The sequence below is a fragment of the Peromyscus maniculatus genome, chromosome 12, assembly GCF_049852395.1.
Source record: "Peromyscus maniculatus bairdii isolate BWxNUB_F1_BW_parent chromosome 12, HU_Pman_BW_mat_3.1, whole genome shotgun sequence".
Classification (NCBI taxonomy): domain Eukaryota; kingdom Metazoa; phylum Chordata; class Mammalia; order Rodentia; family Cricetidae; genus Peromyscus; species Peromyscus maniculatus.
The window spans coordinates 1038276-1059017 of NC_134863.1; the positions used below are offsets into that span (position 1 = coordinate 1038276).

The following is a 20742-nucleotide window of genomic DNA, read 5'->3' on the forward strand; positions in this document are numbered from 1 at the left end:
TGGTCTGGTTGAAATAAGCAATTATCTCATCTGTATGTGCCATCAAGAGTCGTCCAATGTGTGCTGTCTTCCTGGATGCCTGGGCACACTCATTAATGTGTTTACCATCAGTCAAAGCTGTTTCCTAAGACACCTCACATGCCCATGGATTATGTCATTAACAACTGACAGCCACACCTACTCCCTGGCTTTTGCTTCAATTCAACTCCGAAATGTAGGGGGGAAATTCTATGATTTTATGGGAAAAAAAATCACAATATATTCAGTCCTTCTCATTTGCTTCTACTATCTCAGAGTTGCTCACTTTCTAGATTTAAGGTGGTCATTTCATATTGGTTAACAGTTCTCAGTTTTCTTTAGGGAGGCAAAGTCCCTGGTTCTTGGTTCTGGTTTCAAACAGCTTTGTAATTATTTCTACAAATAAAACTGTAAAAGAAAACCAGGCACTTCAACACTGGAACTATTTCATTTGGGGTTGTTCCTTATTCTTGGCAGTATTTTTCTATTTTCAGTTTGAAAAGGACATTATGTTTTCAATAAACTCCTGTGATTTCCCAGCCGTTGCTCTCTGAAGGTTCATGTTGAGATAGCCTGTTCATTTAGGTCTAAATTCAAACAGAGCACCCCATCTGTTAATGAGTAAAGCAGAAAGTACTGCAGTACTACAGATGTATAATGATTCTTTTATTTTTTAAAAAAACAGAGCCAGAACTGGTAAAACATTAGTTTTAATGGGATATATTTTTAAAAAGCAAGCTTGGGTTATACCCCGCACTTAAGTGGGAACCCATTTCCATATAAGAGGATGTAACTTTAATTAACAAACTTAAAATTTGACAGTGGCTTTTTGCAAATTTGACTGACAACCTCCACCTCCAAAGAGTGAGACAGAAGATGAAAGAGAGAGAGAGAGAGAGAGAGAGAGAGAGAGAGAGAGAGAGAGAGAGGAAGAGAGAGAGAGAGAGAGAGAGAGAGGTTCTCAGCAACACAGTTCAAGTCTAACTGTTCAGACTCACTTCTGGTGGTCAATTAGTCCTGAAGAAAATTCTCACACTTCGGCAAAAAGCCACTGTGACAGTTGTTTGAATGACACCTATTTCCCTCCAGCACTTCCACAGACCTCCTTGAAGACCCTAAATCCCGTCCAAAACATCTACATAATATGCACACCTTATTCTTAGACTTCTGAATATTTACATCGCAATCTTGAGGGACTGTGAACCAAAAAGACAATGACAAGTGGAAATTAAAAACCCCAACCTGGCAATCAACAGTCTGCAGAGCGCTAGGTTGGAACTCTGCAACTTGGACTGCAGGGGCTGGGCAGCCAGGGCTGGCAGTTCCAGCCACAAGCTTTTCTAGTCTGACTGCTCAACCTCCAGAGCAGGAGCCAATCTGCAGCAGGCCCAGCGGTTGCCATGGCTCCTCTGTGTGCAGGGGCCTCATTTATGTCTCGCGTGCCCGCCCCCGGGAGCCAATTGGTGGCCCTCTAAGGCGTTGCCATGGCCACACTATCTGTTAGGGCCGCAAATGCCAAGGAGTCTGCACCAGGCCTTTTCAGCCTGGAGCTTGTTAAGGGACCTGGCTCCAGATGACACTGAGACCTAATTATATGAGCACCCACCATGAACCGAAAGAAGCTACAGAAGTTGACGGACACCTTAACTAAAAGTTGCAAGCATTGTAAGTAAGAACCGAATGCTGGAGGACCCAGGACTTCTGGGCCAGGTCTCTTTCCTACCTAGTGCCTCCTTCCGGCTTCCACCACAAGGGCCCCTCCACACTACCCCTCAAGAGAAATCTGGAAGAGAATCCTTTTCTGGGATGTCAGCTACTCATCCAGTCCCAGGATCTTTAGAACTCAACCATATGGCAAGCGTCTAGTGTGTGCTGCCTACGCTCCCTCACACACACTCACTAAATTCAAAGACTCTTTTTTTTATGTGTTTATGTCAAAGAAGTGAGATGCTATGTGCCTGGGAGGTATGTGTCTTTAGCTTTAGACAGGTTGAAAAAGTTCTAGAAAAACACTAGAATCAAGAAAGTAGTACACTGTAGCTCTTACTAAGGGCTGCATAAGGGAAAACAGTCATCCATTCCTGGACACCTTTAAGAAAGAGACTTGAAGTGCTACAGACAATGTCTTGGGAAGAGGTAGTCTATTTGAAAACTGTATTGCTGAGTAAATTCAAGATGGTAAAGAATCTGTCCCCAGTTTCAGACACTCAATTTCCAATTACTAGTGGGTTTCAAAGGTGAAGGAGCTCCTCCAAATGACCAGACACCAGTGCATGGTACTCAGACTGAAAAACAGAGTTGTCCTTGTCCCAGAGTTTTCTAGGAGAATACCTGATATTTCTAAAATGAATACAAACATGTCTGACCAGTACAGAACAGATGCTCAATTGATTGAGTCTGTTTAATAAGTTCACACTGCTTCACTAACAAACACTGAGAACAATTGAAAAATTAGTGGTTTTTCCTTTGTATTTTAATCGCAGTACTAAGGACTAAACATGCTATGCAAGCCATCTACCACTGAGCTAAACTCTAAACTTTGTATAGATTTAAATTATGAGTAAAAACATGTCTGGAAAAAAATCTCTTGATTTTTTATCTTAAGTAAAAATTTTTACATAAATCCTTGAAACTTTAGTGATTATTAGTGAAATCTAAGTGGTATGTTCTGTTTAAACAGCTACAGCTCATGGACATTATGATCATTTAAAATGTCTTTAAATAGCAGATTATGACACAGTAAATGAGACAGATTCATTGTGTTGAACCAGAGAAGAAAGGGTCTTAGGTAGGCAGCTTGTTAATCCACCAGCTTCTTTCAGTTTTTTAATGTGTGTGCATGCTGAAGTAGAATCATTGGATCACACTATTTATTTTTAGGGACTGGCATGCTGTTTTCCACAGTAACTTACAGCTCATTTAAAAATCTTAACAATTATATTGTTTTATACTATCTAATTACTATTTTTTCCTTTTCCAAAGTTTTAAGCTTTCTCTTAAAATGTGATTCTTAAAACCAGGAACCACTCTCTATCTGTTGTGGCATGTAAAATAATGTGCAATTTCTCTATTTTCTCTCACACATAGACGTCCTTATGTATGAAAGTGTTCACCTATTTTCTTTTTGGTTTTAAATAAAATTTTACCCTCTCCACTCATATCTCACATTTAAATTAACTTAAGTTCTTTTTGCTAAACTGAATTTTAAAATGTTTTATCTGTTATTGTTGATGGTGCTAGTGTTGTTGCTGTTGCATAAGTTGTGTGTGTGTGTGTGTGTGTGTATTTTTAAACTTAAATCACTAGGCCTTCTTGGCAAGGCAAGTGTTTGTTTTTTACCAGCTGAGCTATGTTACCAGCTTTCACTTATGTTCTTAATGCCAGTAAGTATTCATTCTCATTCTCTCTCATTCCCTCTCTCTCATATTCTCTCTCTGTCTCTCTCTCACTCTTTCCTCTTTCTCTTGTGTGTGTGTGTGTGTGTGTGTGTGTGTGTGTGTGTGTGTGTGAGAGAGAGAGAGAGAGAGAGAGAGAGAGAGAGAGAGAGAGAGAGAGAGAGAGAGAGAGAGTTTTAAACTAAAAAGAAATTCTTCTACCAAAGTAATCCTGAACAGTTTATTGTTAATGTTCACACAACTTGGAGAAGAACCATGCTGGTTAGTAGAACTTGCTTAAAATTCCTTTATTAGAAAATAATTCTGATTTCAAGGTTCTGCCTTATAAATTCACTAGGCCTAAACTAAAGTGAAAATGAGTACATAGATATTTAGGAGCCTAAACTTCCAGGGAAATGCTCATTTGTAGCTGCCATAAACACCTACCATCAAATGCTGGCTGTTGCTAGCAGTCTCAAACAACACAACTGTGACGTGCCCTCTGTCTGTACTGTGAAGTCTCGAATCTGACACCACAGTCATTTGGATCACATTGCTGCCATCATCTTTCATCCTAAATGCAATGTAATCTATTTCTACTTAGCATTTGGTTCCACGAATAACTTACCTTCTATTAGTGTATAATGTGACGTTGGCATCATCTTTTAACTCTGAGGCTATGGCTCAGGATATGGGAGACTTGAAAGTGGCGACCAAGCCACTTTCATTCATTAGATGCTTTTGATTTTGAACATATAAACTCATTAATACAGTATTTGAATAGAGCCTAAGATTTTAAAGTATACTTTTGTTATGTGTCCATTTTGATCTTTTACAGTTAATAAATTTGAAGTGAACTGTCTTATTACGCTTTTCTATAACTTGGTGGGAGATGTAGCAGAAAGACCAGGAGTAGTCATTGGACTAGATCGTAATGCATTTCGGAACATCCTGCATGTGACATTTGGAATGACAGATGACATGATTATGGACAGAGGTAAGATGCACATTTGAGAGAGATTGCCAAATTAAACTGTAATTAACAAAGGTTTAAGTTTGGTTATGCTCTTAAGAAGAATCTCATGTTCTACATTTCCCAATTTCATTTGAATATATTTTAATCTTCCAAAATGTTTGGAGATGGAATTAGTCTCCTATTCCTTTTGTTGTTTAGAAAGAGAACAAAATTTTATTGGGTAGCTAGGTTTCGTACTCATACAAAAAGCCCCAAAGTGTTCTACTTCTACTTAAATTTTCTTACATGCTAGAAAATACTACATACCAGTTAAGATGCACTCTCAACATGTAACAACATAGCTTATCTTGAGGAATGAAAACATAAAATATTTTTTATTAAGAAGCTTAAATATCTAATGACTAGCATGTTTAATGTGCCAGTATATTATCATTTTACCCATATTTTATATATAAAGAACATTAGCTATTCCTACAACATATGAAGAGGAAGTTGAATATATAACTAAAAGAGTTTTCTCAGGTTATGTGTTTCAGTTTCTTTTGTCAAATGAGGGCATGGTGACCTTGGGGCTTGAAACAGCTGTGAAATGGAGAGTGAAGTTAAGTTTGATATATTATGCAGGATTAAAATTCAACACAACTATTACATTGTGTCATTTTTAGTATTTCGAGGTTTTGATAAAGACAATGATGGCTGTGTAAATGTATCTGAGTGGATTCATGGATTATCACTGTTTCTTCGAGGGACTTTAGAAGAAAAAATGAAATGTAAGCTTGCAGATGACCTGCTAGTTTATACATTAAGATAAACATAGCAAAAGCTTTTTATTTTTATAGTATTTTTATTTTATAATTAACTTAATTTCACATATCAGCCACAGATTCCCTCATCCTCCCTTCTCCCACCCCCCCACCCCCTCCACACCCCACCCCCGCCATCCCCCCAATCGACACCCCCATCCCCACCTCCTCCAAGGCAAAGTCTCCCCTGGGGAGTCAGCCCAGCCTGGTAGACTCAGCCAAGGCAGGTCCATTCCCCACCTTCCTACAGCAAGGCTGAGCAAAGTGTCCCAGCATAGGCCCCAGGCTCCAAAAAGCCAGCGCATGTACCAAGGACAGGTCCTGGCTCCACTGCCTGGGGGCCTCCCAAACAGTTCAAGGTAATCAACTGCCAACATTTTATTGAGCATTTTTTGCATCAATGTTCATGAGGGAGATTAGCCTGTAGTTCTCTTTCTTTCATTGTTTGGCTTGGGAATGGGGTAATTGTAGCCTCATAGAAGGAGTTTGGTAATGTTCCTTCTGTTTCTATTGTATGGAACAATTTAAAAGAGTATTGGTATTATCTCTTCTTTGAATATCTGGTAGAATTCTGTGCTGAAACCATCTGGTCCTAGGCTTTTTTTGGTTGCGAGAATTTTAATGACTGTTTCTATTTCCTTAGGGATTATTGGTCTATTTAAGTAGTTTATCTGGTCTTGATTTAACTTAGGTATGTGGTACCTATCCAGAAAATTATCCATTTCTTTTAGATTTTCCAGTTTTGTGGAATACAGGTTTTTGAAGTATGACCTGATGGTTCTCTGGATTTCCTCAATGTTAGTTGTTATGTCTCCCTTTTCATTTCTGAATTTGCTAATTTGGATGCGCTCTCTCTCTCTCTCTGCCTTTTGGTTAGTCTGGATAAGGGTTTGTCTCTCTTGTTGATTTTCTCAAAGAACCAACTCTTTGTTTCATTGATTCTTTGTATTGTTCTCTTTGTTTCTATTTTATTGATTTCAGCTCTATATTTGATTATTTCCTGACATCTATTCCTCCTGGGTGACTTTGCTTCTTGTTCTAGAGTTTTCAGGTGTGCTATTAAGTCACTAGTGTGAGATTTCTCCAACTTCTTTATGTGGGCATTTAGTGTGATGAATTTTCCTCTTAGCACTGCTTTCATAGTGTCCCATAAGTTTGGGTATGTGGTATCTTCATTTTTGTTGATCTTTAGGAAGTCTTTAATTTCTTTCTTTATTTCTTCCTTAACCCATTGGTGATTCAGTTGAGCATTATTCAGTTTCCATGAGATTGTAGGCTTTCTGTATTTTTTGTTGTTGTTGAAATCTAACTTTAAACCATGGTAGTCTGATAGAACACAGGAGGTTATTCCATTTTTTTGTATCTGTTGAGATTTGCTTTGTGGTTGAGTATGTGGTCGATTTTAGAGAAGGTTCCATGGAGTGCTGAGAAGAAGGTCTATTCTTTTTTGTTAGGATGAAATGTTCTGTAGATATTGATTCATTCCATTTGAGTCATAACATCAGTTAAGTCCCTTATTTCTCTGTTACGTTTCGATTTTGCAGATCTGTCCAGTGGTGAGAGTGGGGAATTGAAGTCCCTCACTATTAATGTGTGGGGTTTTATGTGTGATTTAGTAATGTTTCTTTTACATAATGACCTTGTGTTTGGGGCATAAATGTTCAGAATTGCAACTTCACCTTGATGGATATTTCCTGTGATGAGTATGTAATGTCCTTCTTGATCTCTTTTGATTGATTTTAGTTTGAAGTCTATTTTGCTGGATGTTAGGATGGCTACACTCACTTGCTTCTTAAGACCATTTGATTCGAAAGACGTTTCCCAGTCTTTTATTCTGAGGTAGTGTCTGTTTTTGAAATTGAGGTGTGTTTCTTGTATGCAGCAGAAAAGATGGGTCCTGCTTTTGTATCCATTTTGTTAGTCTGTGTCTTTTTATAGGTGAATTAAGTCCATTGATATTAAGGGATATTAATGACCAGTGATTGTTAGCTCCTTTTGGTGGTAGTGTGTGTACTTCTCTTTTTTGGGGTTTACTGCTCTGGGGTTATCTATTGCCTGTGTTTTTGTGGGTGTATCTGACTTCCTTAGGTTGGAATTTTCCTTCCAGTGCTTTCTGTAGGGCTGGATTTGTGGATAGATATTTTTAAATCTGGTTTTGTCTTGGAATGTCTTATGCACTCCGTCTATGATGACTGAAAGTTTTGCTAGGTATATTAGTTTAGGCTGGCATCCACGGTCTCTTAGTGTCTGCATTACATGTGTCCAGGTCCTTCTGGCTTTCAAAGTCTCCATTGAGAAATCAGGTGTTATTCTGATGAGTTTGCCTTTATAAGTCACTTGGCCTTTTTCCCTTGCTGTTTTTAATATCCTTTCTTTATTCTATAAGTTCAATTGTTTAATTATTATGTGATTAGGGGACTTTTTGGTGGTGTCTAGTCTGTTTGGTGTTCTATATAGGCTTCATGTATCTTCATAGGTATTTCCTCCTTTAAGTTGGGAAAGTTTTCTTCCTTTATCTTGTTAAATATATTTTCTGTGCCTTTGAGTTGGTATTCTTCTTCCTCTATCCCTATTATTCTTAGGTTTGGTCTTTTCATGGTGTCCCAGAGTTCTTGGACATTTTGTGTTATGACATTTTTGGCTTTGGTATTTTCTTTGACTGATGAATCCTCTATTGTATCCTCAATACCAGAGATCCTCTCTTCTATCTCTTGTGTTCTGTTGGTTATCTTATTTGTTTACTCAGATTTTCTGTTTCCAGCATTCCCTCTGTTTGTATCTTCTTCATTGTTTCTATTTCCCTTTTCAGGTCTTGAACTGTTTCCCTCACCTGTTTGATTGCTTTTTCATGGTTTTCTTTAAGGGCTTTATTGCTTTCTTCCAATTTTTTTGTCTTTTCCTCTATTTATTCCAATTTTTGTTTGTCTTTTTCTCAATTTCTTTATTGGTTTCATCCACTTTTTGTTCATCTTTTCCTCAATTTCATTTTTCATGAAAGGCCTCTAACATCTTCATGATGCTATTATTTTTTTATGATGTTATTCTTAAGGTCTCTTTCTTCTGCTTTTTCTGTCTTGTGATTTTCAGGTCTTGCTGTTGGAGGAGGGCTAGGTTCTGGTGATGCTGTATTGCTCTTTATGTTGTTGTATATACTTGATATCAGCCCATCTCCTTCTCTAATGGGTATATGAGATGCCTGTGTCTGAGTGAGTTGCTGTTGGCCCACTCTGTGCTTGTTGTGTCTGTGTCTCAGGGGGCCCTTCTAGGTCTAATCTTAGCTCTTGGTCTAATTGGACCAGGTAGATTCTGTGTCTCAGGGAGCTGCTCTTGGTTCAACCCAAGCTAGTTGATTCTGTGAGTCACAGATGCTTTCTTGGTCTTCTCAGGACTCTTGGTCCAGGCAGAACTGGCTGATTCTATGTTTCAGGAAGCCTCTCTTGTTCCATGAGAGGTGGGAGATTTTACTTCTCAGAAAGCCACTCCTGGTCTAATGAGGGCTAGCAGATTCCCTGTCTGCTGAGGTTACCCTTGGTGCAATGACAGCCCTTTGTCCAATGAGAGCTTTCTCTATAGGCCCGAATAGAGCTGGGGGTTGGTTTCCAAGCCATAGGAAGTAGCTGGGGTCTTGGGCAGATGGGAATGGGGGCAAGGCATGTAGATTGCAGGGTGTGTTGCTGAGGGGTATTGGTGAACAGGGAGCCTTCCAGTAGGAGCCCTGCCTGCTGGATGGGAACTGGGGCCAAGTTGGCCAGGTGTTCCCAGGGAACTACTGGAACCAGGGATGGATCCTAGGTTGACCCTCACCAGGTATGAACATAGTCACTCACCTCTAGGTTCAAATATGGCTGAGGGTTAGTTTTCAAGTCTCAGAAAGTGGCTGGGTTCTCAGGCAGATGGGCATGGAGGCAGGGCGTGTAGACTGCAGGGTCTGCTGCTGAGGGGTCTTGGTGAACAAGGAGCCTTCCAGGAGGAGCCCTGCCTTTTGGCCAGCAACTGGGGCCAAGTTGGCCGGGTGTTCCTGGGGAACAGCTGGGACCCAGGGATCAGCAAAAGCTTTTTAAACTACTGTTTCCAACCCACCAATAAAGTAGGGTTTGATTGGTTGGTTGATTGGTTAGTTGGTGAATCTTCATTGGCCTTTTTTATGGAGAAAATTTAAGTGAATAAATAATGGGAGTATATTAATTAACAGGAAAATCAAGCCATTAAAAGAATGTCATGAAAGGAAGCACCACAGGTTGTGATCTACAGTCCAACCATGCAACAGTACATTCATGTTCTAAGTAGTTTACATTGATAACAAACATTAAACTAGAAAACACAATTTAAGTTTTCTACTTCTTAATTCTTAACTGATGGAGTCATACTTCATTTAATATAATTAATATAAACATGTAATTGCTTTTCCATGTTTCCAGTCAATAATGCTCAGGTTAGTGCTCCTAGGAGTTTCTTTTAGTAGTCAGTTAAAGAAACATGTAAAGAGGAATGGGAATATTTCCCATGAAAGTCGACTAGCATCAAGCTAGTAGCCAAATAATGAAACAATAAGATATGACTCCCTTCTGACTGCTTTATCAGAAGAAAATGCCACCTTAGTGATAATCACAATCACACACACACACACACACACACACACACACACACACACACACACGCTGTGTGTATATACATATATAATATATGTAATTTTCTCTAGATTGTTTTGAAGTGTTTGATCTGAATGGTGACGGCTTCATTTCAAAGGAAGAGATGTTCCACATGCTGAAGAACAGTCTTCTCAAGCAGCCCTCTGAGGAGGACCCTGATGAAGGAATTAAAGATTTGGTTGAAATTACTCTTAAGAAAATGGTAAGTCTTACTAAAAGTTGATATGCCGTGATTTGTTGATATCCATGGGAGGTCTGCCCTTTTCTGAATAGAAACAGAGGAGGGGTAGATGAAGGAGGCAGAGGGGAGGCATGGGGGGCACTATTAAGAGTGGAAGGAGGGAACTGTTGTAAGGATATAAAGCATCTCCCTTTGTCTTAAGGCTGGACAAGGCAACTCAATATGAGGAATAGGGTCCCTAAATCCATTGAATGAGTCAGAGGCAGCCTCTGTGTTTTGCTGCCTGGGGGACCAGCCTCCAGCAGCCCAGGGCTCCAAAGGAATCCATGAAGTCAGCATAATATGACTTTTCTATCTGAAGGGGTAAAGGGAAAAGACACTTATACACTCTTGATGGGTTTCTTCTTTATTCTTCTTCTGTATTCTCTGATCCTTTATTTTTCCTCTACAGCTTATATACCAAACAAAATCCGGCAATATAGAAATTACAATGTGATTACATCTATTTTCCAAGTGAATGATCATAATGAATGTAAAAACATATTTTCTCAATAATTTTTTTCTTAATTAAAAAAAGAAAAATAAATAAATAAATAAAATTAAAAGAATTCGAAAAAAAGAAAATGGTAAGTATGAGTAACATAAAATTTTTATATTGCAACTTATAAGCAATGTGTGGGACAGAAGTAAGAATTCAGTGATGATGATTTTCAGTATTCTGCTTAGTTAAATGAGTCAACTTTTGTTTGTTAGTAGAGTGATTTCTTAGAGCTGCAGGTGTGGATCAGTGACAGAGCACTTGCCTAGCATGTGAGAGGCTCTTGATTCCATTAATAACATCTTGTCCCCCCCACAACTACAAACTTTATTTTTCAACTTGCCAACCGAATCTCTCATTCTCCTACTAACACCTGACTGTGAAAGAGAGTGTGCATTTGCAGCAAGAGTGCCATGTGCTCACTGACCCAGGATGTTCACCTCTCAGGACCAAGACCATGATGGGAAGTTGTCCTTTGCAGACTATGAGAATGCTGTGAGAGAAGAGACCCTTCTGCTGGAAGCCTTTGGGCCATGCCTGCCTGATCCAAAGGTAACAATATTCTTTTTTCCTTCAATAAAATATAGTTTGGAACAGTCAACCCAGGACTTCTCAGCATGGTGTATGGTAGCCAGAAGAATATGAGCATAGAAAGACCCCCATAGAAGTGACAATTTGTTTCAGGCTACTGATACAGCCCACTGCTATGTTTTCTTCATTCTTAAATGCATTAATCCATGTTAGAAAGAATTAATGAGGTTTAATGTGTGCCAGAAGCCCAGAGGAAAGGCTTAGTGGCTCCACTGGAAGGCAAAAAGCAACATGAAAATTGTTACAGAACATTGCAATAGGTATTATATCATCATAATAATATTTAAGGAGTTACATGGTACTTCTACTATGCCAGGCAATGTCATAAACACAATATCTCATATCACCTAGTTTATAGATGAGGAGTCAAACTTAAAGGATTATTGCATTTTATCAAAGCTAACTTAACTAATTAGTGGAGTACCAGGACGAATATGCTGGTGCTATTGTCCATAGAGAACTGGGTAGAGTGTGGTGACAGGCAGGAAAAAGAACATCCAGACCATCTATACCACAAGAAGACAGGAAGGCTTATCCAAAGAACCAAGTTTCAAAGAAAAACAGTCCAGTAAAAGTGGAAAAATAATCCAGGCAAAGGAAATGACACATGTATGAAAGAAATGGAGGAAGGGAGAAATCAGAGAGTGTATGACAAAAGGACCTGGTGTATACATAGCTAGAGATAAAGTAGCAAGTGCCTAGAAAGACTATGTCCTTCACAGCCTGCGTTTGTCTGGAAAATGGTAAGGGTGTGTTGGGGATTTAACAGGCAAGTAATGCAGTTTATGAATGTCCATATCCCCTGAGCTCTAGTTTGTATCTCCAGTTATCAACTCAAGTGTCTAGTAAGATATCTTCTAAAAATTCCTGGTTCCTATAATCTCTCCTGTTTCTCCAGTGTCATCAAATGGTGTCCTTTTTCCAGAAGTTTCAGTAACCTGAGAGCCATGTTTGGTTTCTCTGGCACTCTGAGCTACTCCTTCGGCATTTAGCTTTAAATATGGCCCATGCCATTGGCCACCATCATCTGTCTTATCTGAATTATCAGCTTTCTTATTCCTACTGTTTTCCCCCTACTGCCTTTCTCCTGCTACACCCACTGTATTTTAAAATACAGATTGCATCATGCCCCACCTTTGTCCACACCCTCCAGTGAGATCTCCAGATGCAGATTCTGTATCCTGTCTCTCCAGAAACATCTCTTCCCCTTCCACATTCTCTCACGACATTGGAATGGGGGCAGTAAACTCTATGTTCTTCCCTTTCTGCCCTTCTACCTGCTGTGTCCTTCCCATCTCTTCCCCAATTCTTCACAAGCCTCAGGATACTAGTCACCCAAGATCACTAGACTTACTACATCAAACAGACAACCTTTGCCTCCTGACCCCTGCTTCTCTGTGCTCAAGCTTCCTTTTTTCCTTTGTACTATTTCTTACACAGTACTTATTTATATGCACACTGTCTGTCTCACCACATAAATGTGAGTTTCTTAAAGTCAGGAAATAGATTCATTTGACCATGTTTTTGCACAGCTTACATATTGAGTGCACAGAATGGATGCCTAGAAAAACATGCATAGATGGATAGAGACATGGATGGATGGATAGAGGAATGAATGCATGACCTTAGAGGTCCTTGGTAGAAAGCTCTGGGTCTGTCTCCCTCCTCTATTCAAGAACTAGTTATTTTCTTCCCAACATCCTCAAGTTATTTCCTAGCTAGGAAAACCTTCTGGTTAGGATTCTAACAGCTTAAAAATGTTTCCATCTTAAAAACAAAACAAGAAGCTGGAGAAATGTCTTAGCAATTAAGTACATGTGCTTATCTTATAGATGACTCCAGTTTGGTTCCCAGTGCCCAATCTGCCTGTAACTCCTGCTACAGGAAAATTTGGTGCCTCTGACCTTTGCAGGTACCCATACTCCTATGAATGTACCCCACACAGAATCTACATTCTCTCTCTCTCTCTCTCTCTCTCTCTCTCTCTCTCTCCACACATGCACACACAGTTAAATATAAACCTTTTAAAAAGCAAGTGGAGCCGGGCGGTCGTGGCGCACGCCTTTAATCCCAGCACTCGGGAGGCGGAGGCAGGCAGATCTCTGGGAGTTGGAGGCCAGCCTGGTCTCCAAAGCGAGTTCCAGGAAAGGTGCAAAGCTACACAGAGAAACCCTGTCTCGAAAAACCAAAAAAAAAAAAAAAAAAAAAAGCAAGTGGAAACAGAAGAAAGAAAGGAGACAGAGAGGGAAAGTAGGTATTCACATGAATTTCATAACTACTTCTACTTGTAAATTTACATGTCTTGAAAAAATGTCCAATTTAAGACTATGTCATTCTTCATCTCCTAGAATCTTGTTGCTGAGATCATTCTGTTCCTCCCTGCATCCAGATATAAAATCTCATGAATGTCCTTGGGTCCTTGGCTGTGCCTGAGTCACTAGATGTCCAGAGTTCAATGTTGTTGATCCCCACTGAAGCCTCATACCAGAACTATACTCCCAATTCCTGACCTCCAATAAGTTGGATTCTACTGCAGAGCAATCTGAGAGTCAAAAACATATGAAGAAATTCTCAATGCCCATAGTGTTAGTCAGAATTCTCTAGAGCACAGGCTCTCAACCTGTGCATCATGACCGCTTGGGGCTTGAATGACCCTTCCACGGGGGTCACCTAAGACCTTCAGAAAACACACATTTACATTATGATTCCTAACGGTAGCAAAATTGCAGCTATGAAGTAGCAAAGAAAATAATTTTATTGTTGGAGGTCACCACAACATGAGGAACTGTATTAAAGCATCACAGCATTAGGAAGGTTGAGACTCACTGTGATAGAGAAACAAAATTGGTAAAACAAAAGAAGTGCACACACACACATGCATACACACACACACACTGCATACACAGGATTTTTTGTAATGGCTTATACTCTGTGGTCCAACTATCCTAATGATTGTCTCTTGACAGAAAGGCCAAGAATTCACAAAGCAGGATATATTATCTGATCTTCAATATACATTGGAATCCTGAAAAAGTAGGTTCTAATCTCAGTGAAGAAATCAACTAGCCAGGGAGAGTGAGTGCAAGTAGACAAAGAGAAAATTCTTCCTTCTTTCATGTTTTTTATATAGGCTGCCACCAAAAAGTGTGTTTAAGAATTAAGGTAGGTTTTCCCACCTCAAACAATCCAATCAAGAAAAATCCCTCACAAGTATGCCTAGAAGCTTGGGTTTTAGTTACTTCCAGATGTAGTCAAGTTGACAACCAAGAATAGCTGTCACAAGTCCACCCCTTGTCAACTTAAAATACAATTATATTTCCTATGCCATGTTTAATTTTCAACCAGCTAAAGCCATATGACTAGTTACAAAAATGAGGATTATAATTGACATAAGGGGTTTTGTAAAGAACATATTTGTGATTTCTTTCCTTGATTTTTTAAAACAATAACCAGGTCATAATAACACCTAACATGATGTAAATATCCCACATACAAGTACAAATACATATATTTTAGAATAGGTGGTAATCCCTTGAGGGACATCTTTTAGTAACTCAAATCTTACATGTGATAATCATTGATATTATCTCAATTGATTTTACATTACATGATAAAAAATCAAGGAAAGAAATCATAAATATGTTATTTACAAAACCCCTTATGTCAATTATAATCCTCATTTTTGTGACTAGTCACATGGCCTTAGCTGGTATTTTCCTCTACCTGTTTTGTATTTCCTCTATCCTGAGCAAGCACATCAGCAGGCTTTGATTCTTTTCCATTATTATGTCAGACCAGCTACTTGAGAATGGTGAGAAACAGGATAAGACCAATGTATTACATGAGCATAGGTCCACTGTGACACTTTTCTGGCTGTGAAGTGAGTTCCTTAGTCAGAAGCAATGCTGTGTAGAATACCATGATTGTGGATAATGCATTCTATAAGTCCATGGGTAGTGTTTTGGCAAAAACATTACATGCATGAAAGGCAAACCTACAACCAGAATGAGTATATATCACAAAAGGACAAAGTGCTGTCCTTTCCCTGAAGGAAGTGGTTCAACGTAGTCAGCCTGCCACTAGGTCACTGACTGGTAACCCCAATGAATAGTGCTATATTGAGGGTTCAGTGTTAGTTTCTGCTATTGGCAGATTTGTCACTCAGCAGCAGCTATAGTCATGTCAGTCTTGGTGAGTTGAAGTCCATGTTGTTGATCCCATGCATAATCCCCATCTCTGTCACCATGGCTATTTTGTTCTTTGGCCCACTGAGCAATGACAAAAATGGCTGGGAAAACAGGCTGACTGTCCACAGAATGGGTCATTATATCTATTTGATTGTTAAACTCTTCCTTAGCTGAAGTCAACCTTTTGATGAGCATATACATGGGAAATAAGTATCTTCCCATGCTGTGTGAAAGATCTATGAACATACTTCTTCCCTAGATGTCTTTCTTACCAATTTTCCAATCATGCTCTTTCCAAGTCCCTGGTCATCCAGCCAATGAATTGTCTATGACCCGTGAATTGGTGAACAATCACACATTTGGCCCCTTATCCTTCCAAACAAAATGTATGAATGTGTGATACCTGAATTCTGCCCAATATAAAGATTTCCATTTGCCAGTATCTGTTAGGATACTCATACACAGGATTGTAATTCTCTAACTGTTTACCTTTAGGTGGTACCTCTATACCATCAGTAAACCAGGCCGTAGTTTCTTCTTCTTCAGTCAAGTCATCATGGGACACACCACATGAGTCTACAGGTGCATGCTAGGGGGCAGATGGCACTGTAAGAGGAGTAGAAACCACAGGCATTTAAGCAACGTCTTCATGTAACTTGCTTGTACCTGCAGGACCTGCTTGGTCTGATCGTGTATATACCACTTCCAGTTCATAATGGATTGCTGCTGTGAATGTTCTGCTTTGTGGCTTGGTGTATCAGATAACACCCAGATTATGATTGGCAGCTCAGGACTCAGGGTAATTTGATGGCCCACTGGCAAATGTTCAGTTTCCACTAAGTCCCTATAGAAGGCCAAGAGCTATCCCTCAAAGGGACAGTAGTTGTCTGCAGATGATGGTAGAGCCTTCCTACAAAACTGTAAAGGGCTCCTCTGTGATTTCCCTCTAGAGACCTGCTTAAGGCTCCAAACAGCATCAGTATCTGCCACTGACATCTCAAGTACCATTGGGTCTGTTGGTTCTATGCTTCAGATAGTAGCGCAGACTGCATAGTGGTCTAGACCTGTTGAAGAGCCCTCTCCTTCTCCAGCCCCCACTCAAAACTAGCAGATTTTCAAGTCACTTGGTATATATTCTCGAGTAACACATCCAAGTGAGGAATGTTCTGTCTCCAGAATCCAAATCGCCTCTAAATGCTGGCCTTCTTTTTTGGTGGTGGGAGCAGCCAAATGCAGTAATATATCCTTCACCTTTGAAGGAATACCTCTGCATGCCCCACACTACTGCATCACTAAACTTTTCACTGAGGTAGAAGGCCCTTGAGTTTTGGTTAGAGTTATTTCCCATTCTCTGATGTGCATATGTGTTTTCAACAAGCCCAAAGTGGTTGCTACCTCCTGTTCACTTGGTCTAGTCTGCATAAAATCATTAATATAGTGGAACAGTGTGGTATTTTGTGGAAGAGACAAGTGATCAAGATTCTTTCAAACTAAGTTCTGACACAGAGCTAATGAGTTAATATATCTTTGAAGTAAAACTAAAGGTAATACTACTAGTCTTGCCAACTGAAAGCAAAAGGTTTTTGGTTGTCTTTATGGACAGTTTACCAAGAAAAAGGCATTTGCTAAGTCAGTAGCTATATACCATATACCAGGAGATGTGTTAATCTGCTCAAGTAAGGACACTACATCTGGCAAAGCAACTGAATCACTACTTGTTTAAATTTTTGAAAATCAACTGTCATTCTCCATAAACCATCTGTCTTTTGCCCTGGCCAGATAGGAGAGGTAAGGGAAGAATTAAACCCCTGCACCTTTCAAGTCCTTGATGGTGGCACTAATTTATGCAGTTCTTGAGATACAATGCTGTCTTTAGCTCACTGTTGTCCCTGGCAGAGGCAACTCCAATGGCTTCCATTTGGAATTTCCAACCATAATAGCCCTTACTCTACAGGTCAGAGAACCAATGTGAGAATTCTACCAACTTCTAAGTATTTCTATCCCAATTATACATTCTGGAACTGGGGAGATAACTGTAGGATGAGTTTGGCAATGTACTAGACCTATTATGAATTGTACTTCAGCCAAAACTCTGTTAATCATTTAACCTCCATAATCCGTCATGGATGGCCACAATGCTTCTTGAGGTCTCCCAGAATCACTGTTAATTCTGAACCAGTATCCAATACACCCTGGAAGTCTGATTGTCTCCCTATTCCCAGTGTAAAAAGGTCATAAGTCCCTCTGGGGAAGCATTCAAGAAAGGCTAACAGTAAAACTCTTAGTTATTTTAACAAAGACCTGGCTGTGCCTTCATTCAAGTCAGGTAATTGGCTCACAGGCCTCTTGCCACAATCCAATGTAGCTTTTCTTTCATTTGTTTGAGAAAATTTTTGCATATACAGATCAAACAAAAATGCAGTGGGCTTCTTATCTACTTTATGACTGGAAACATCATGAACAATTAACCAGTATCAAATATCCATACAAGTTATTCCACCATAAAAATCAATTTGCCCATGCTACTCACTATAGAACAGGCATTATGGTCATTGCTTTGCCTATGCTATCTATTACAATAACTAACATCACCTTGTCTTTGGTGATTCAATACTGCCTACTTTCAAGCTCAGTTAAACCCATTAATTTAAATTCATCCAACTGCATAGCAATGTCTCTGACCCCAAGGTCTGGCACAAGGAAAAGGGTGAAGACAATGCTCTTTGAATGTGTTAGTGCCCTTCTCATCATTTTGCGTCTTATAGGAAGGACCAGTGAAGGGCGTGTCTTCTGGGACTTCTCATTATGGAGAATTAGGTTTTACACAGCATACCCACTCTAGCATTGTAATTTCCCTGAGCCTTTAAATACCTTCATCATCACTAAGCTTAAGGGATATCAGACATCTCCAACTCCTTTTCAGGAGGCCATCTTTGACAAATGCTTCAAGCAACTATTCAAGCAGACTTTTGGCACCTTTTTTTTTTTAATTCTGTGATCTTCCATACCAAACCTAGAATCTCCATTCAGTGGGCCTATATCAATAAACTCAGCTTGATCTATTTCTGTGTCCCTCCCACCATTATCCTACATCCTTAAAATCCATTCTCATACACATTCTCCAGACTTTTACTTAAATGAATTAGCAAACTCACTAAGCTCTTCAGTGGTGTAGCACATGCCTCATGGACTACACTTTCTAGCTTTCATTTAGGAGCCTGTTTAGCCTTAAGTCTGGTCATGGGTCGAGAGGCATCTATTGGCCGGACCTGAGAGACATCAGTACTGTCTTGCCTGGCATCTCCTTCTGGGAAATTCAGTGTTGGATTGAAATATAATAAAGGACTAATGTCCTTATGAGGAAAATACAGTACTTTAGGGAGTAAGGGTAGGGATACATCATCTGCTAAGTGTTGAGAGACTTCTTCCTCAAGGGAAATAAATCTTCAAGAATCTGAGGGGTCAAAGTTCTAAGCCCCAGTATGATACTCTCACACATCTGCATTCCAAGTTATAGGATCCTGTTCTTTACTAATTAATGCCCTTACTATAAACCCCAAACCCTTCATGGCTAGGACTTGAATTTTCCCTGTAATTCAGCCAAGCCAGTCTTACAATGAGGGCTTTGGCTTGATTTTCTTCAAATTGAGCTCTGTGGCTGCTGGAGAAAAGATTCTCTTCCAGGGAACACTTAGACACCTTTAGACTATTAATGCAGTCAATTTTATCCCTCAGTTTACTGCTATCCTTCACCGTATTTCGAGATGCTAGAAGTTGCTTAATTTATCACACTGTTTTTTCTTTTCCTTGGTCAATTCATCTATAGATGCTAAGAGCAACCAGTCAGCATCATTATTTTCCTTATTTTTCCACAAATTGTCAGAAGTTTAATAGACAGAATTACTAAATATTTTGCTTCTCACAATAGGTAAATCAGAATAATCAAAAGCATTTATTTTAATGAGTTTGTTAAATAGTTTACACTATTAGTTTTCAGAGCTCTCCAAGCTTCTAGCAAAGGTTTCAGTAACTGTAGGTGCTGGCAAATTGAAAAGCCTATTTCAAGTACTTATATAATTCATCCTTACACTTCTGTTGCTCTAGAACCACTCCTGGCACCAAAATTTGTATTAATCAGGGTTCTCAAGAGAAACAGAACTGATTAGATATATATGGTATTTATTAGAATGGCTTAAGGTTTGTAGTCCCACTATCTATTAATGACTGTCCTCTAAAAGAAAGTCCAAGAATCCAATAGTTGTTTATTTTACAAGCCTGGATATCTCAGCTGGTCTTCAGTATTGATTGGCATCCCAAAGAAGTAGGTTTGAATCTCAGTAAAGCTATCAACTGGCCAGGGAAAGTGGGAGCAAGAACACAAAGAGCAAAAGCTCCTTTCTCCCATGTCCTTTTATAGGCTACTACCAGAAAGTGTGTCCCAGATTTAAGGTGGGTTGTCCCACCTCAAATAGTCCAATCAAGAAAAAGTCTTTTACCCAGCAGCTTAGTGTTAGTTAATATCAGATATAATCAAGGTAATAACCAAGAACAGCTACCATACCTACCTTCCCTGTGAAAATGTCTCTACAGACATTAGAGAGGCACAGAGTGCTTTTTTTTGGTTCTGTCTCTTTTTTAACTCTATACTAAGTTCAGTAATTTTATCTTACAGAGCCAGATGGAATTTGAAGCTCAAGTATTCAAAGACCCAAATGATTTCAATGATATGTGAATTCGTAAATGTACTGTTTTGAGGAAGTACAAAAGAAGCACATTAAGTTCATCTGTTCTTCTCAGTTCAGGAGATGCTATGGTGAGATTCGGATCATTTGTATGTATTCTAGTTCAGGCCTTCTTCAGAGATGCTAGATTTGGCAAGAGACGTTGACATTGCTAGAGCATTTTACCACATGGACTCTCTTAAGACACATACCTGTCATAAACCTCCAGATTAATCAAAGCAATGAACAAATTATGTGGTCATCACTTACGGATACAAATAGTCTTCATGTAGAAATAGTTTGAGTATACACTGAAATATTGTTGAAACTACAGAGCTTCCTTCATAGCAGTAAATGATGAGGATGGTTCTCACAGAATAAGAGCATGGCAGACACTAGGGGCTATAGCAATATGAAAGACAATGGAGCCTATTTATTATGCTTTCTTCTGTTATATAAGGCTTTACTTCACTAGCTCATAGGCATTGCAGGACAAATATTTTGTCACACACACCTCATGGCCACCATGGCAGTTAGCCTTTTGCATGTAATGGGCCCTCAATAAATACTTCAGATCGGATTGAAAACAGTAACGTTCCATACAGTTGCCTCCTGTCCAGCAGAGAGAGAGGTCTGCTGAGTCCAGGGGCCCAGTATTCAGTTATTCTCTGGATGAGCAGAGAGAGAAGTCTGCTCTCTCCATG

At 39.4% G+C, this 20742-nt stretch overlaps 1 protein-coding gene across 2 annotated transcripts; it reads left to right on the top strand.

The window, feature by feature from the left end:
- Positions 1-1501: 1501 nt before the first annotated feature.
- Positions 1502-20289, top strand: Clxn (calaxin). 2 transcript variants are annotated; one of them, XR_013043620.1, is made up of 7 exons: positions 1502-1683; positions 4231-4389; positions 5034-5138; positions 9871-10022; positions 10453-10627; positions 10987-11091; positions 19990-20289. XR_013043620.1 is itself a non-coding variant. In XM_006996934.4 (6 exons), the coding sequence occupies exons 1-6, from the start codon at positions 1626-1628 to the stop codon at positions 20047-20049; spliced, it is 639 nt and encodes a 212-aa protein (XP_006996996.1). In that variant the 5' UTR covers positions 1503-1625; the 3' UTR covers positions 20050-20289. The 2 variants fall into 2 exon arrangements, 1 of the variants encoding a protein (XP_006996996.1); XM_006996934.4 differs by lacking the exon at positions 10453-10627 and having other exon boundaries at positions 1503-1683.
- Positions 20290-20742: the final 453 nt, after the last annotated feature.

Bases quoted from the DNA above. Each gene is read 5' to 3' on its own strand.
- Clxn (XM_006996934.4), top strand. From the start codon at position 1,626: ATGAACCGAAAGAAGCTACAGAAGTTGACGGACACCTTAACTAAAAGT. The intron at 4,390-5,033 runs GTAAGATGCACA...TGTCATTTTTAG, and splicing joins TGACATGATTATGGACAGAG to TATTTCGAGGTTTTGATAAA. The intron at 5,139-9,870 runs GTAAGCTTGCAG...AATTTTCTCTAG, and splicing joins TTTAGAAGAAAAAATGAAAT to ATTGTTTTGAAGTGTTTGAT.